This window comes from Lolium rigidum, chromosome 4, assembly GCF_022539505.1.
Source record: "Lolium rigidum isolate FL_2022 chromosome 4, APGP_CSIRO_Lrig_0.1, whole genome shotgun sequence".
In the NCBI taxonomy this organism is placed as follows: domain Eukaryota; kingdom Viridiplantae; phylum Streptophyta; class Magnoliopsida; order Poales; family Poaceae; genus Lolium; species Lolium rigidum.
The window spans coordinates 245,902,427-245,919,265 of NC_061511.1; the positions used below are offsets into that span (position 1 = coordinate 245,902,427).

At 46.1% G+C, this 16,839-nt stretch overlaps 2 protein-coding genes and 2 pseudogenes across 2 annotated transcripts; 1 reads left to right on the top strand and 3 right to left on the bottom strand.

Annotated features, from left to right (window-relative positions):
- Window positions 1-2,963, top strand: part of LOC124648533 — a 5,085-nt pseudogene extending 2,122 nt beyond the window's left edge.
- Window positions 2,964-4,284: 1,321 nt separating this feature from the next.
- On the bottom strand, window positions 4,285-4,684 carry LOC124648534 (annotated as a pseudogene).
- A 6,579-nt stretch (window positions 4,685-11,263) lies between these two features.
- Window positions 11,264-11,818, bottom strand: LOC124648535 (cysteine proteinase inhibitor-like). Its single transcript, XM_047188280.1, has 2 exons — window positions 11,657-11,818; window positions 11,264-11,562 (listed from the first exon to the last, which is right to left on the bottom strand). The coding sequence occupies exons 1-2, from the start codon at window positions 11,816-11,818 to the stop codon at window positions 11,383-11,385; spliced, it is 342 nt and encodes a 113-aa protein (XP_047044236.1). The 3' UTR covers window positions 11,264-11,382.
- Window positions 11,819-13,190: 1,372 nt separating this feature from the next.
- LOC124650121 (cysteine proteinase inhibitor) lies at window positions 13,191-13,744 on the bottom strand. The gene is made up of 2 exons (XM_047189681.1): window positions 13,630-13,744; window positions 13,191-13,537 (listed from the first exon to the last, which is right to left on the bottom strand). Exons 1-2 carry the CDS (start codon window positions 13,726-13,728, stop codon window positions 13,358-13,360), a joined length of 279 nt encoding a protein of 92 aa, XP_047045637.1. The 5' UTR covers window positions 13,729-13,744; the 3' UTR covers window positions 13,191-13,357.
- Between the last annotated feature and the right edge of the window lie 3,095 nt (window positions 13,745-16,839).

Genomic DNA, 16,839 nt, shown 5'->3' on the forward strand with positions numbered 1-16,839 from the left:
TTTTTCGATAAAGGGAATATATTAATATCAAATGATACCAATTACACCCAGCCTCTGCAACAACGCAATGTCCTAAAACATTACGGATGCACACAAGCCAAAAAAGAGAAAAAGAAAACTAAGAAATAAAAGTCCCGCTATAGTATCACAGCCCTAGCAACAGTAATACAACCACCACCAAGACAACACCTGAAAATCAGACTCTTCAAAAGCGATGCCTGCAAGAAGGAAACAGTGCACCAGCGCCGTCGTCGCCCGATCAAAGATCTTGGGTTTTCACCATGAAGATAGTCTTCGCTCTCAAAACAATGCCTTCAACAAGGACATTGTCAGGCACAACCAGTTAAGGCCAGACCTTGGGTTTTCACCCTGAAAGGTAAGACTCCGAAACTCACATGTGCTGCCGCCCCCACTTTCATACCACTGCTGCGAAGTCCGAAACACCAAGCAAGCCCCTCAACAGCGCAAAGACTTGAACCTCCATTAGCTAGTCCTCCAATTCGGCCTTCATGTTATTCTCTTCTTCTGACTTCACCATGGATCAACTGTCACTTGGTGTCAACACAGAAAAGAGCTTCGCGCCGCTCCCTCCAGACCAAACGGTCGGAATAAAAGCATGGGTGCGCACGACCGAATACCATCGATCCAACAAACTCCAGGCAATAAAAGCACTGTTACACTTGCCGGCGGCGCCTTCCGGAACTCAACACACCGGCCAGATCGCGAGTCCAGGCCTCCGGCAGGTCTTCGTCTTCACCCAAGAGAGACCCTAGGACCGCCGCCTTTATTCAGGTCGGGCCCCCACGCCGGCGACCATCCAAGACTGGCCATGGTTGCCGCCGGAGACGCCGGCAGGGCACACCACCGCCAGCCACCGACCAACGGGACGTCACCAGAGGAAAGGGCAGCACCGAGCACGGCTGCAGAACGCCGATGAGATCCACCGGCAGATCACAACCCAGCCTGGTTGGGTCTCACAGGTCCAGATCCAAGCCCAAAGGCCCAGATCGGACCCCGATCTTCCCCAGCCGCGGTCAACAACGACCGGCGGCGCACCACCTTCGCCTCATGGACGCTCCGCGGAAGGGCCTCAGACCACGGCCAATCTGGCCGCGCCGCCCATGCCCTCTGCCGGCGACCCACATCCTCCCGTGAAGCACCGTAGAAGAGCACCTCCCCTGCCCTCCATCGTTTCGACGGGACGGGCGCGGCCGCCGCCGCCGCCGGCAACAGCGGCGGCCTGGAGATCGATCTTGGGTGGCTCCCTGTAGGTTACGGGCGGGGCGCCTCCGGAATCGCTCGGGAGGAGAGCGACCCGGGAGGTTTTTTCGGCTGGTTGCTTGTAATTTAGGGTTTCCAAGATCTCCAATAGACCGCATGGTGAGATCTGCTTGAGGGGTCACACCATGTTCTCTGGGTACTACAAGCGCCCTGACCTCACCAAGGAAGTGTTCTCAGATGGTTAGTTCCCTACAGGTTCAGCCTTTTTCCACCATTCCTAAGTTAGCCATATAATAATATCAGTGAAGATGATCTGTAACAACATTTGCAACCAACTTATGTATGAAGGCGATATTGGAGAGTGGCAACCAAAACATCTTCAACCTGTCCCAAGGGGAGTATTTAGCAGTGGAGGTCGTGGAAAGCACATACGCCTAGTCTCCACTCGTTGCATCGGTACGAAAACCAAAACAGAATAAACAAATAAAATTGCATTACATGATTAATAGCTTTGTTCAGAATCAACTTAGCTAGAGCTAGAGGCTCTTCTTTGAACCAGGTTTGAGCTAGAGGCTCCTTCCTTGTTGCTGTGGTTGTCCCTGAGAAGCAGGCTATTGAGGACTTGGCTGCACTTAACGGGAAGTCTGGTGAGTGGTGACTACGCAGAGTTCTGCAGTGATCCGAAGGCTAGGAGGTACATCCAGGATGAGGTGAACAAAACCAGCAAGAAACTCGGGGTATATCGTCAGTATGCAAATAAAGTTTAGCGAGCTATATGTTCTGTACCCAAATTTCCTTATAAAGACACAACTGGTAAGCCCAAGATCTTCATCAATCTTGCGACATGCACTTGAGAGGATTTGAGATGCCGAAGGCAGTTCACGTGGAGCCAGTGCCATTCAGCATAGATAAGGACCTCACCTGATCACTCCGACTTTTAAGCTAAAGAGGTCCCAGCTGCTTAACTATTACTACAAGGTTAGAGAGAACAAACTTTTTCATGTTCGTATCAATTATTTATTTTTTTGAAACGAGTGGCAAAAGATTTGCCACTATTCATTAATTAAGGGGAAGAGTTTAGACAAGACCAAGGTCCACCAAGAAAAACAAAAGACAGGAAACTAAAGGATTACTCTCCCGTTATTACAAAGCCCAAACACTTCGCACCCGCGGCAACCCAAAGCTTCACTTCAGATTTGATGATGTTGAGGAGGGTGGTAGTTGGTGCGGACTTGTGGTTGAAAACTCTAGCATTCTGCTCCTTCCAAATGGTCCAACTAAGAAGCATGGTTAGGGAAGCCATAAACCCTCGAGGGAGAGATCGTCCGTCCACTCATGGATGTGAATGGAAGGTATGTCAATCCAACTTTTCACCATTTCCCAAAGGCGCTTGGTGTAGCGGCAATGGGAAAAAAGGTGGACCGCCGTTTCTTGAGTTTGGTTGCAAAGCGGGCAACGCCCACAATTGGTTCTACCCCTCCTCGCAAGACGGTCCGTCGTCCAAATCCTATTATGGAGAGCCAACCGAGCGAAGAACTTGATCTTCGGGGGGGGGGCCCAAGCCTTCCACACAAGCCTATTCATGTTGGTAGTCAAGGCGCCGAAGAATTATGCTTTGTAGGCCGCGGCTGAGGAGTACTCTCCATTGTCGAGTAGTTTGTGTTCAAAGAAAGAGCAAAATTATGGTGCAGGATCGCGTTGATCAGCTGTACAAGGATGCCAAGATGGGAACTGCACAATGAAATGCTGGTGAAACATGAGCAAGTGGGCATGAACTTTGCGACTTGTGTGTGATTTTCGGGAAGAAGAATGTACATATAAGTATATAACATGTGTGCTTTGCTTCAAGCCGTACAACAGAAAGTGAGTTAATACTGCATACATATACATGGCCTGAGACCGAACCCAGCATCAAATTTCTGCATTCAAAAGATATTTCCCATGTAAGATATTAGTGTAATTCTTCGTGTCAGAGTAAAAAATATCCGGAGTTGACACTGGATCTCACTAAAGTCAAACTTCACTGCTGGCTTTGACCAAGTTTATTAAGAAACTTATCAATATCTACAATACCAATTGTATACTAATATACTTCATGATAAACCTAATGGTATTGATTTGTATTCTAGATGTTGACATTTTTTTTCTATAAACATAGTCAAAGTTTGCACGGGTTGACTTCAAAAAATTGCCGTGTGTGATTGTCATTGAGTAAAAATGTTCCTACCTCTGATAAAAAGCTAGAAAGCCAAGAGAATAGATAGCAAACATCAGGCTGGCTGCATCTGTGATAGAGTAAATTGTCATTGACAAAAAATTGTTTTCTCTCCCCGATACTGTACAAAACTAGAAAGCCAAAGGAAAAAAGATAGCAAACATCGGGCTGGTTGCACCCGTGATAAAGTAAATTGACATTGAGTAAAAATGTTTCTCCCTCTGATACAAAATTAGAAAGCCAAGAAAATACATAACAAACATTCCCGTGATAAATTAAATTGTCATTGCCAAAAAATGTTTTCTCTTCCCGATACAAAACTTGGAAAAACATCAGGCTGGTTGCCCCGTGATAGAATAAATTGTCATTGACTAAAAATGTTTCTCTCCACAATACAAAACTAGGAACACAAAATAATAGATAACAAACATGGGGCTGATTGGGCCCGTGGTAAATGAAGCAAAAGGATGGCTTGATGTGCTCCTGGTCTACGTTGATGGATGCTGCCGTCGCATGCTCTAACAATGTTTAACTCTGTTATTTTGGAAATGGAGGGACTATGGAGAAATTGTAGTCTTTGATTATTATTTTTAATTGTGCGTGTTTGTGTGTTGATTGTTGAGAGCTTCAACATGTTGCTGCCGTTATTCATAATTCTGGTGAGCAAACAGTAATTAAGAAAAAACATGTTGCTACAGGAGTTTGCAATGTCACTTGAAGTTTGCAACGCACGAATATTTAAATTATATAATCAATAAAGTTTGGCTAGTTCGTCATAAAACACCTAGCAGGCAGTTAGACTGACAGGTAACAGGTTCCTACCACAAGCTTGAGCTCACATATTTATCTTAGGCGGCCTGCTTGAATTCCACGAGACCCTTGAAGTTCTCCCACACCTTGGCCTCGAAGAGCTTCTTGACGCCGCCTTCCATGACCTCTATGGTCAAATAGTGCATGAACCCGGCCACCAGCTGCTGCCTCGCCTTCACCAGCCTCTCGAACTCCAGCAACACGTTCTAAATCCAACAGTTGTTTCAGAAGAAAAAAAGCAAGGAACAGGGAAGGGAAATTTATTCGGACCGGGTGGGAATTGTCTTACGGCCTTGGCGTTATGCTCGACGACGGCGAAGCGGGCGAGCTCGATGGCCTCGAGGTTGTTCTCTCCCACCCGGTCGGGGCGTCCTGGATGCTGCCGATCGCTGGGGGCGGCGGGGGGCGCCGTCGACCGTTATGCGGCGCATCGGCCATCGCTGCTGCCGTCTGGGTCGCTGCACTCCGTGAACGATCAAGGACACTTCCCAGAGAATAGATTCCGCGGAGCGAGACAATCGATCTGATATCGAGGATCAATAAAACGTTAGAATTAGAACAAATCACGAAAGAGTCCGTATTCTACCAAACCGTGTACAACAAAATAAGGATTAGGCGGAGGGGATAGGGGCTTTACCTCCGATTGGTCCAGGGTGCGTTTCTGCTGATGAGACGGCCTGAGGAGGCGACCCTCCCACCGACATTGCTGGAGGACGTGACCCCTCCTGATACTGTGGCCGGCAAGAAGCGCGCCAAGAGCCCTCGAAGGTCGGCGCTGACTGGGAAAAACTTGAATAGAGCAGGTGCGCTCTAGGCACTTGCACACTTTTTGACTTTTTCTTTTTTATATCTCTCAAATTATATAATATTTGGATTTGGTTTTTATGCAAGTCACTCAAAAATAACAAACAGAATGGGGGAACAATAGTTCGGAATTTTGCTTGCAATTTCAATTTTTAAATTATTTTAAAATTCAAAATAAATTCTTGGTATATATATATATATATATATATTCGTATATATGTATATACATGATGACATAAAAAATCTAAAATATTTTTCCCATATTCTAGTTGCTATGTTTAATTGATCTGGAAAATTTCAAGTTCAGATTTTGTGTGGTGTGAGAGATACAAAAATGAAAAATTGATTGAGATAAGAAAAGAAATAGCTAGCACGGATCTTGATGCAGTATGGACAGTCTAGATACGGGTGCTCACTGAACACCTCCTCTAAAAGTCCTCTCTTCGCTGACTGTAAGGAAGGGGCACGATAAGAAGACGTCGATCGAATGAAGGCTCTGGTTGCGCCGTTGGCTAGATGGAGCCAAGGTGGCGGAGATTGCGCCAACCGTGGCTAAAATGGCCTCGAAGAAAAGGTCCATTGCTTGCACTATAAAGCAGGGCCTCTTTGGGCAATGGCTAAGAGATTGTGGTCCTGACATGGGAGAGGAGGCCCTCCCTGAGTTCTTCTTGTTGTGGTAGAGGTTGGACAATTTCCATCTGGCCCCAGACCACAATGATGTGCTTATGTGAAGATGGTCGGGCGACGATTGCTATTATGCCAAGTCGGCCTATGGGGCCTTCTTTGTTGGCCAGGAGAAGGCCACTGACTCCGAGGAAATTTGGCGTTCGAGGGCCTCTTACAGTTGCAAGTTCTTCGCGTGACTCTCTTCAAAGAACTGTTGTTGGAGGGTTGACATGCTTCAACATCATGGGCTGCCCTGTCTGCTGGCTTGCTCCCTCTGCGAACAGGAGCAAGAGACCTTGCATCACCTTCTTCTTGGCTGCGTGGTGGCGCAAGAGGTATGGGTGTGGACACTCCGTCCTTAGTACAAGCTAGAGTGGCTCCCAGAGGCGGACTCCGACCTTCTAGAGTGGTGGACTTCTTGCTCCTGCCCGGTGGCTCATAGATGGGACATATGGACTGCTATCATCTTGGTCTTCTGGTGCACCTGGAGGCACCAGAACAACGTGGTCTTCAATGGTGTGGTGGCTTCTGAATCCTCCATTAGGGAGAAGATTAGAGAGGAGTTTGATAGGTTGCGGCTTGCTAAGCTCTTTCGTGGCACGCATTTTGTATTTCCTGAGACGAGTCATGTACCGTGGCAGCATGGAGAGTAGGTGTGAGTGGGGGAACTGCCTCCCCTGTGGGCAGCGCTAACTTTGTTCTTTGGCACTGTTCTATATGATTGATACACCTTTTCATGATGTATTCTCGTCAGTGAAGGCTCTGATTTACAATATCCGCATGTTCGGGTGAGAGAGTCACCGCACCCAGCAGGAACACTATATGGAGCAAAATAGGATGGACATCCCAGGTCTTGAGGAAACTATCAAAGAAGACTTCTCCGTGGCTGATCTTCGTAGCCTTGAGCATGCGAGACAATTCGTTTGCAATTGGCTTCCGGCGACAGGGCCCCACGGGGGATGCTTTTGGGCTCCTGTGCTGACTGTTTCGAGATAAGGGAATGGAAGAATGGATCTTTCTTCATAAATGCATCAATACTCCAACGGAACAACACGGCACTAATGATCATTGCCGGATGGAAAAGTTCCTGGGGAAACTTGAGAGGGTGGTGTTAGACTACCCATTACCGATTGTGGTGGGTGGAGATTTTAATCTCATTCGCTCGGTGGGGGATGAGAGTAATGATAAAATTAACTGGCCTAGGGTGCCCCGATTTTATTAGTCTATTGCCGCGATGTCCCTCCAAGAGATTTGTTGGACTGTGGCCTGTTTCACATGGACCAATAGACAACGTTGCCTGATAACCCACAAGTATAGGGGATCGCAACAGTCTTCGAGGGAAGTAAAACCCAAATTTATTGATTCGACACAAGGGGAGACAAAGAATACTTATAAGCCTTAACAACTGAGTTGTCAATTCAGCTGCACCTGGAAAAGCACTAGTAACAGGGGTGATGTGAAAGCAGCAGTAATATGAGAGCAATAGTAAGAGTAATACAGCAGCGATAGCAGGTAACACGAAGCAATGGCACCGGAAAATAGTTGATACTACTTCTAATGGCATATAGGACCGAGTGAGTATTTGATGATGAAAGATGGACCGGGGTTCCCAGCTATCTACACTAGTGGTAACTCTCCAATAACAAGTGTTGGGTGAACAAATTACAGTTGGGCAATTGATAGGATTGAAATAGTATTAAGATAGAACATCAAGTTTATTAATCATGTAGGCATGTTTTACATATATAGTCATACGTGCTCGCAATGAGAAACTTGCATAACATCTTTTGTCCTACCAGCCGGTGGCAGCCGGGCCTCAAGGGAATCTATCGGTAATTAAGGTACTCCTTTTAATAGAGCACCGGAGCAAAGCATTAACACTTGGTGAAAACATGTGATCCTCATACCTAAGCCATCCCCTCCAGTTATCCCAGTTGCTGTCACTCTGGGGCCTCGGTTTTCGGACATAGACATGTGCAAATAACTTGTAGATACAATCTAAGCAATAATTATAGAGCTTAAATCTAAGATCATGCCACTCGTGCACTAGTGACAAGCATTAAACACAACAAGATTGCAGCAACAATAACTTCACAAACTTTATAGATAGACTGATCATATTGTAACAATTGATCGGATCCCAACAAACACAACACCGATTACATCAGATGGATCTCAATCATGTAAGGCAGCTCATGAGATCATTGTATTGAAGTACATGGGAGAGAGAGTACCAACTAGCTACTGCTAGAACCCGTAGTCCATGGGGGAACTACTCACGGAGCATGATGGAGGCGGTGGCGTCGATGGAGAAGGCTCCGGGGGTCGATCCCCATCCCGGCAGGGTGCCGAAACAGGAACTTCTGACCCCCGAAACTAGGTTTCGCGATGGCGGCGGCGCTCCGGGAGTCTTTCTGGAGTATGATCTGTTGATGTAGGGTTTTCGCGTCGCGAGGGAATATATAGGCGAAAGGGCGGCGTGAGGGGGTGCCCGGGGGCCCAACCCATATGGCGGCGCGCCCCCTCCTTGGCCGCGCCCCCTTGTGGTCTGGAGGCCGTGGGCCTCCCCCTGGCTTGCCCTTCTGGCTCCGTGTGTCCCTCGGAGAAATAGGAGGTTTGGCTTTTGTTTCGTCGAATTCCGAGAATATTGCCCGAACAGCTTTTCTGGAACCAAAAACAGCAGAAAACAGGAACTGACACCTCGGCATCTTGTTAATAGGTTAGTCCCGGAAAATGCATAAAAACATTATAAGTGTGAGCAAAACATGTAGGTATTGTCATAAAACTAGCATGGAACATCAAAAATTATAGATACGTTGGAGACGTATCAAGCATCCCCACTACTCGCCCTCGAGTAGGTAAACGATAAAAAGAATAATTTCTGAAGTGACATGCTACCAACATAATCTTGATCATACTATTGTAAAGCATATGAGATGAATGAAGTGACTCAAGACAATGATCTACAGTTTGCTGACAAATAGATAATAACTAAACATATAGCAAAAACTTTTCATGAATAGTACTCTCAAGACAAGCATCAAAAAATCTTGCATAAGAGTTAACTCATAAAGCAATAAATTCTTAATAAGAGGTTTTGAAGCAACACAAAGGAAGATTTAAGTTTCAGCAATTGCTTTCAACTTTCAACATGCATATCTCATGGATAATTGTCAACACAAAGTAATATAATAAGTGCAATAAGCAAGTATGTAAGAATCAATGCACACAGTTGACACAAGTGTTTGCTTCTAAGATAGAAAGGAGTAGGTAAACTGACTCAACATAAAGTAAAAGAAAGGCCCTTCGCAGAGGGAAGCAGGGATTAAATCATGTGCTAGAGCTTTTTAAGTTTTGAAATCATATAGAGCATAAAGTTTTGATAGGTGTTTGTTGTTGTCAACGAATGGTAGTGGGAACTCTAACCCCCTTGTCAAACAGACTTTCAAAGAGCGGCTCTCATGAAGGACGTTATCTCTACCAGCAAGGTAGATCATCCCTCTTCTCTTTTGTTTGCACATGTATTTTAGTTTTATTTATAGATGACACTCCTCCCAACCTTTTGCTTTCACAAGCCATGGCTAACCGAATCCTCGGGTGCCTTCCAACATTTCACATACCATGGATGAGTGTCTATTTGCAAAATTAAGTTGCTTACTGATGAATCAGGGCAAAACATGTGAAGAGAATTATTAGTGAAGGTTAATTAATTGGGGCTGGGAACCCCGTTGCCAGCTCTTTTTGCAAAATTATTGGATAAGCAGATGAGCCACTAGTCCATTGGTGAAAGTCTGCCCAACAAGATTGAAAGATAAAACACCACATACTTCCTCATGAGCTATAAAACATTGTCACAAATAAGAGATAATAACTTTTGAATTGTTTAAAGGTAGCACATGAAGTATTTACTTGGAATGGCAGAAAAATACCACATATGGCGAAAGGGCGGCGCGAGGGGGTGCCCGGGGGGCCCACCCCATATGGCGGCGCGCCCCCCTCCTTGGCCGCGCCCCCCTGTGGTCTGGAGGCCGTGGGCCTCCCCCTGGCTTGCCCTTCTGGCTCCGTGTGTCCCTCGGAGAAATAGGAGGTTTGGCTTTTGTTTCGTCGAATTCCGAGAATATTGCCCGAACAGCTTTTCTGGAACCAAAAACAGCAGAAAACAGGAACTGGCACCTCGGCATCTTGTTAATAGGTTAGTCCCGGAAAATGCATAAAAACATTATAAAGTGTGAGCAAAACATGTAGATCTTATCATAAAACTAGCATGGAACATCAGAAATTATAGATACGTTGGAGACGTATCATTGCCCATCCAATGCGTTCTGGATAGAGTGTTTGTGCCTCCAGCCAGGGAGACTCGTTTCCTCCTGTGTTCCCTGACCGCAAACACCAAGATTGGGTCTGGCCACAATCTGCTTCTTTTGAACGGTAGGGAGGGGATGATATTCGACCCGATTCACGGCTTGTCATTTATTGTCTGTACCGCTACTGTTAGGCATGTAGCCCCTTAGACTAAGATCAGGGGATCGTACTTGTTTGTGTGCCTGCATGGTCAGATGTGTTGTATCAGACTTAGTGATGGTTGCCATTAGTGGCTTTATATATAAAGTCGGGCCCGGGGCCTTTTACTTTTCGGTAGAAGAGAGATACACGATGCAATTCTGATGCGGCATTAGAACCCAGCTTCTCGCTGGAACGCTACAGGCCGCTCCGCCTTCGGTGGCCTTAGGGCCTTGGAGGCGTGGCGGACGGCCGCCTCTCGCTGGTAGGAAGGTTTTTGTTTTTGTTTAGCTTATTTTAGTGTCTTCTTCGGGATGTTGAGATGACGGCTACACCCTGAACTCAGAATAAGGTCCTCCCCAACCTACCCTCCCTCTGGTGGTGCAGCGATGGGTCTTCTAGGACCCAGTCGGTTTACGTGTTCGTTGGTGTGGTTTCGTGTGAGTCTCTTCCAATCACCGATTGTCAGCATTGATGATGGTTGCTGCTCTGATGTGCTGGTTCTTTGGGGTCTTAGCACGACGACTTCCCGTATGTCTACTATAATAAATTCTACCCGCAACAAGTTTTGCCTGGCTTTGGTGATGGAGGGGCGAGGACGGTGGCGCGTCTTCAACTCGCGCTAGTGTAGTCGTCGCTAGGTGATCCAAATGACCTATTTATATTTTTTTATTGCTTTTAGATCTCTTTGTACTTGTGTCGATGAATATTAATAGATTGGTGAAGTTTTCGTAAAAAAGATTTAAGTTGTAAATCTTCGTCGCTCTCCAATTTAGATAGTTTGTTAATGTGTTTTGTTTGCTATAGTGGCCCTCCATCAAGAAAAAATGATGTCGTAGATTTGTCTAAATAAAAATGTGTCTGGACATAATGTAGTGTATAGAAAATTTCCGTGCTTGAGTGATAGATGTGACAATGAAGTAGCTGAAGAAATATTGTGCCATTTCTGTCGTGCAGCTGATGGCGAACTAGGGATGGATCAAAGTAGGTACAACTCGACGACATGTTTCATTTTCGAAGTGCATCCAGATGTAATGCAGAGCAGGCTTTATTTGTCGTAAGACCTTGGGTAGATTCCTACCACAAGATTGAGCTAACATAGCCAATCAGACACTGACATGTTGGGTAGATTCCTACCACAAGATTGAGCTAACATATTATTAATCTTAATCGGCCGGCTTGAATTCCTGGAGCTCCTTGAAGCTCTCCCACTCCTTTACCCAGACCTTGGCCTCGTAAAGCTTCTTGGCGCCGGCTTGGTTGACTTCGATGGTAAAGTAGTGCAAGGTCCCGGCCACCAACTGTCCCCTCGCCTTCACCACCCTCTCGAACTCCAGCGCCGTGTTCTGCACCCAACATAAATAAGATCATCAATCAGGTAAACAGAGGCTGTATGTAGAACTCTTGTGATCTGGCGAAAAGCCGTGACGGGTTTCTTACGGCCTTGGTGTTGTGCTCGGAGACGGCGAACCGGGCAAGCTCGATGGCCTCAGGGTTCTTCTCATACCCCGCCGGCGCGTCCTCGACGCTGCCGAACGTCGGCAGCCTGCGTGGTGGGACGCGACAAAATCTTCCCCGGCAGGGACGCGACGCCTTGGCCATCGCTGCTGCCGTCCGGTGCGTGGGTCGCTGCGCTGAGCCGCCGGTGGATGAAGAGAGAGGACGGCGACGGCCGCTTCCGAGAGCGAGAGCGCAGATTCCGCGAAGCGGGGCGATCGATCTCATGTCGAGCGGAGTGGACAACGGTCGACGGACGTGGGGGGCAATATGTGATCTGCCGGAGCGCGACAGGTTTGGACGTCGATCGGCCGGGATGGGCGCGGCAGCGGAAGGCAGGCGGAGGCGCAGTAAGTAACCGGCCACGGTGCATGCGAGGGATGTTAACAACGGTAGGTTACAACCTTCAGGGTCAAGAAAAGATCAGGACAAATCAAGAAATAATCGGTTAGTTATATATCCTACCAAACCGTGTACAACAGAATAGGGAATTAATTTGTTACCGAGCGAATTACCGGCCGGTGTATGAAAATTTATAAAACCATGCTCGAAGATAAAAGCCTACTCTCGCGGCATGAGTAATCCCAAATGCTTTGCTCCCGCGATGCTCCAAAGGGACGCCCCCTTTTGATCTTTGCCATAACCAAGGTGAGCATGGTGGAAGTGTTGCGAAAAACTCTAGCACTCCTTTCGATCCATATTTCTCATGAGGTGAGCATAATGAGAGACGCCAATGACTTCCTTCTAGTGCCATTAATGTAGATAACCGACTACCACCATTCATTTACAGAAACATAATTTTTCCATGAGGACGTGTCCACCGTGGTAAGCCCAAGCCAAGTGATGATCTATTCCACACCCGCACCGTGTATCGAGACTTGAAGAAGATATGGATCACGGTTTCATCAACTTGGTTGCAAAGCTTACAGAGCCTACAATTTAGCCATCCGCGACACGGTGGCTTGTTTTCGTGCACTACATGCCAAGAGATTAGATCTAAGGAAGACAACAAGATATCCGGTGGATCTTCTATCATCAAGACATCTGGCCCAACCAGCATTGGAAAAGACATTAACTTTGTTGCGGCCCTTTAGCCTAGTGTCCACTACCTCTGAAACGAGATAACCTTAATATTCTGTTTAATTATCTCATGCACAATTGCAGGAGAATGCGACAATTGACAGACTTTAATAAGTGAATAGATATGTCTTCTTTCTAACGTTAAATTTTCTGACACCAACCATGCTCCTCTAGCGAGTTGAGTCCTATGACCCAAAGCTTCTCCTTGATGCACTCAAACTTTTGATTAGTACAGAGAGTCGCTGGCGGGTTTGCAATCTGATCGGTAGACGCTTGAGAACATCAAAAGTACATGCCTGGTGGAATATTTCTCTTCCTTTAGTGATATTGTGTTATCTATGCGATGATCCAACTGTCCAGATATGTGGGAGGTGAAGTGGCAAACAAGTTCAGGGACTGATCAAAAGACTTGGAATTCATCAACTCAATGAGCGTGTTCCATTATGGGAACCATACCCACAAGGTTATTCATCATGAAGCACCTATAGCCAGTGAGACTGACATGTTGGATAGGCTCCAACCACAAGGCTAAGTCGCCATATCACATAGTATATGCAGAGCATCTTAGGCTGCCGGCTTGAATTCCTGGAGCTGCTTGAAGTTCTCCCACGCCTTCTCCCAGACCGTGGCCTCGTACAGCTTCTTGGCGCCGCCCTCCGTGACCTCGATGGTGAAGTAGTGCATGCACCCGGCCACCACCTGCAGCCTCACCTTCACCAGCCTCTCGAATTCGACCGACGCGTTCTGAATCAAACCCAACGAACAGTGGTTTCAGAAGAAACGAAAGAAGGAACAGAGAAAGGTCAATTCTTTGGGTCTGGTGGGAATTGTCTTACGGCCTTGTTGTTGTGCTCGGCGACGGCGAATCGGGCCAGCTCGATGGTCTCGAGGTCGTTCTCCCGCCCCGCCGGCGCGTCCTGGATGCCGCCCAGCATCGGGCGGCGGCGTGGGCCGTCGTGCTCGTGCGCCGCCTTGGCCATCGCTGCTGCCGTCCGGTTGCGTGGGTCGCTGTGCTGAGCCGGGGGAAGAGTACGTAGGATGAGAGCTGCGCTACTGAGAACTGATTCTGTCAATCGTGAGGATCAATCTCCGTGGATATCAAGCGGAATAGAGGCAGGGACGGGATTTATAGCGACGTTGGGGGACGAAGGGAAATGAATCGCTAGAGCGTGACAGAATTGGGCGTCGGGCAGCACGTCTACGGGATGGCGATGCGTTGCGAATGAATGCTTAACGCGGAAGGCAAGTGGTGGCCAAGTAAACAGGTGCCGCAATTACAGAATCCCAAGTCCAAGTTCTCAACACACTATAGTGGTCACGATCGAACTGGATTTTCTACCGCGCACCGGAGACGTCGAGCATATGTACCCACCGTCCGTTGGATTTTAGAATGGATAGCTCATTGGACCATTCTTGGGTGCGAATGCAAGAGAGTCCAAGATAATTCTTGATCACGTCCCTGGGTTTCGGCGTTGGCCGGAGCCGGTGATGGCGGCGCCTTGCGTGTTCTTAAAGGCATCATTGAGGCGAAGCTTCCAGCTCCATCGCTGCCCTCCGGAGGAAACCCCAAATCTGTGGATCGGATGATGGTGACGCCTATACGTCGTTCCCCCTTGGGGGCATCAGTTTTGGAGGTGTGCATCTCACGAGGGACCTGTGGTTTGTTTTCTTGGTGGAGCGGTGTTGTTTCTAGTGCATCGACAATGACAAGTCTCGGTAGCGTGGCGTAGCGGGGTCTTGACGGTGGTCGCGTGATGTTCAACACATGAAGGGAGGGGACGTTGTCTGGCGTCGTGGTGTCATCGATGACATGAATGCCAAAGATTTTGCGAATCCTTATCCTGAAGGTTGCTTGGTGGCTTGATGGTGGCGATGGCTTCCGTAGTGTGTGCATGAGGTGCTCACTACGAGTCTGCTAGATCGGATGAGCTCTCCCGTTTCGCTTAGTGGGTGTCTCGGGGTATGTGATGTTCCCGTTCCTAGTTGATGTGAGGTTTTCCAGGTCCCTGTTGGCATGATCTTCTCTCATTGTCGGGTCTTTAGGTGTTATGTGGTGGCTTTGGGTTTTTGATGTATGATCTTTATCAGATCTTTATTAAATAAATTAATAAAGAAAGCCGTATGCATCAGTCGATTGTAGAGATCCATTTAAAAAAAGAATTCAATTCAGAGTCACCAAACTTGTAATAACTTGAATCAGATTCGAATCTGTGAGCAAGCAGCAAAGAACAAGGAAACATGTAGCAGACTGGATACCGAACTTGGGCAGTTGAAGGATGATCCTTGGAGATCAGTTGAAGGATGCTTGACTAGGTATAGTGTCAAGGCATAGTAAACGAGCAACTGATCTCCGGTCGGATATGAAGGATGTAGCGTTTGACAAGAATTTAGGGCGTCTTTGATTCATAGGATTTGTATAGAAATTATGTAGGAATTAGATTCTATGGAAATTTTTCCTACACTAGTTGTTTGATTCATATGAACATGTCCTACATGAACTAATCCTATAGGAATCTTATAGTGCAAATCCTATAGGAATAAAACATTAGGTCATACCTCATGGAAATTTCCTTTGGCACAATCAAACACAACTCATCTTCCTATAGAATTCACTAGCCATGACATCTCAGTCATACACTTTTCCTATTCTTATGATTTTCCTATCCTATGATTAAAGGAGCCCTTATATTATACTACATTTTTTGTCTTCTAGCAAAAATTATGGGTTTATATTTATACACCCATATGTCCTGAGCTGGCCGCAGCAGCTATGCACACTTGTTCTTAGATCTAGTGGTGGAGAAGTCGGTCCATGGGTGAGACTATGGTGGCCACCATCGAGGACAAAAAGACGAGGATAGATCACGGACAGGTGGGCCGTTCATAGAGAGAGAGGGATTCATGTGAAACAAGTGATTGAAATGGCCATGTGTATAACTAAAATGTGGGGCTTAAATTAAAAATATGGGAGAATCTTTGTTGGTATATACATGTTTGTGATCTGTAGTTATGTTCGGCCGCCTTTAGAAAAGTATGGGATTGTGTCATGAAGAAGAAAGATTTTAAAGACCTCCAAGATTTACTCTTTTTTAGACTTTATTTTATAAACATCAGGAGTCAGACATATTGGACCATGAGAGAATCATGAAAATATCATTGTTAGTGATTCGGTGAAGGGCCTCCTGAATATCCTATATAGTCGAGAATTTACTATTTTTTGATACCTAATAGTGTAGTAAAAAATTAGCATGATATTTTAAACCATCTACTTTAGTTTCTACCAAGATATTTAAGGATACATGAATATATATGGGAAACACACATACACAGTACAATTAATGTAAGAGTCATAAGTTATTTTATAGAGGCATACAATTTTTTCTTATTCATTTCTCACTTTAAAGGGCATTTGTTTCAAAGAATGATCCTTAGTCTCAAACAGAAAGATACTAACACAAATTTTGCGAAAAATATGATTTATATTTACAAAAGAATAAAAATCCTTACTTTCAAATAATAACTTTCATTTATGATAACTAAGCGATACAAAAATGTATAACCAGTTAAAAATAGGCCCCACAAAAGGTTTGTTGAAATAGAGAATTGTAAAAGGTATAGAAGTTTAATATAACTATATCTGATTTGTGTTCCATGAGAGGTCAGAATGTAGACGGACAAGTCCATGACGTCCGTCCCGTACTTTTCGTCAGCCGCACAAAGAAAAACTGCTCCTGGATAGACTGTTTCTTCTTCCTTGAGGTACTTCAGATCAAGTTTCGTTCCGTCAGTGTCAAAGAGGTAAAGGCGCTTCACATTGCCTCGCAGGATGAGAAAGCCCTTGTGCAGACTATTCTCTATGAGCACCGTGCAGAAGGTGGCATGTCACCTCCATGGTTGCTCTTTCTTGATTTCCTCAAGTTTGATCCCTTTCCTTTTCTTCTCTTTCTTCTTCATATGCAGGTTTATTGAGGCATCCTGTTCCTCTGGAACACAGTGAATGAGCTTGTTCAGCGTCACCAGGCATATAGGGCTCAACAAAGAAACCT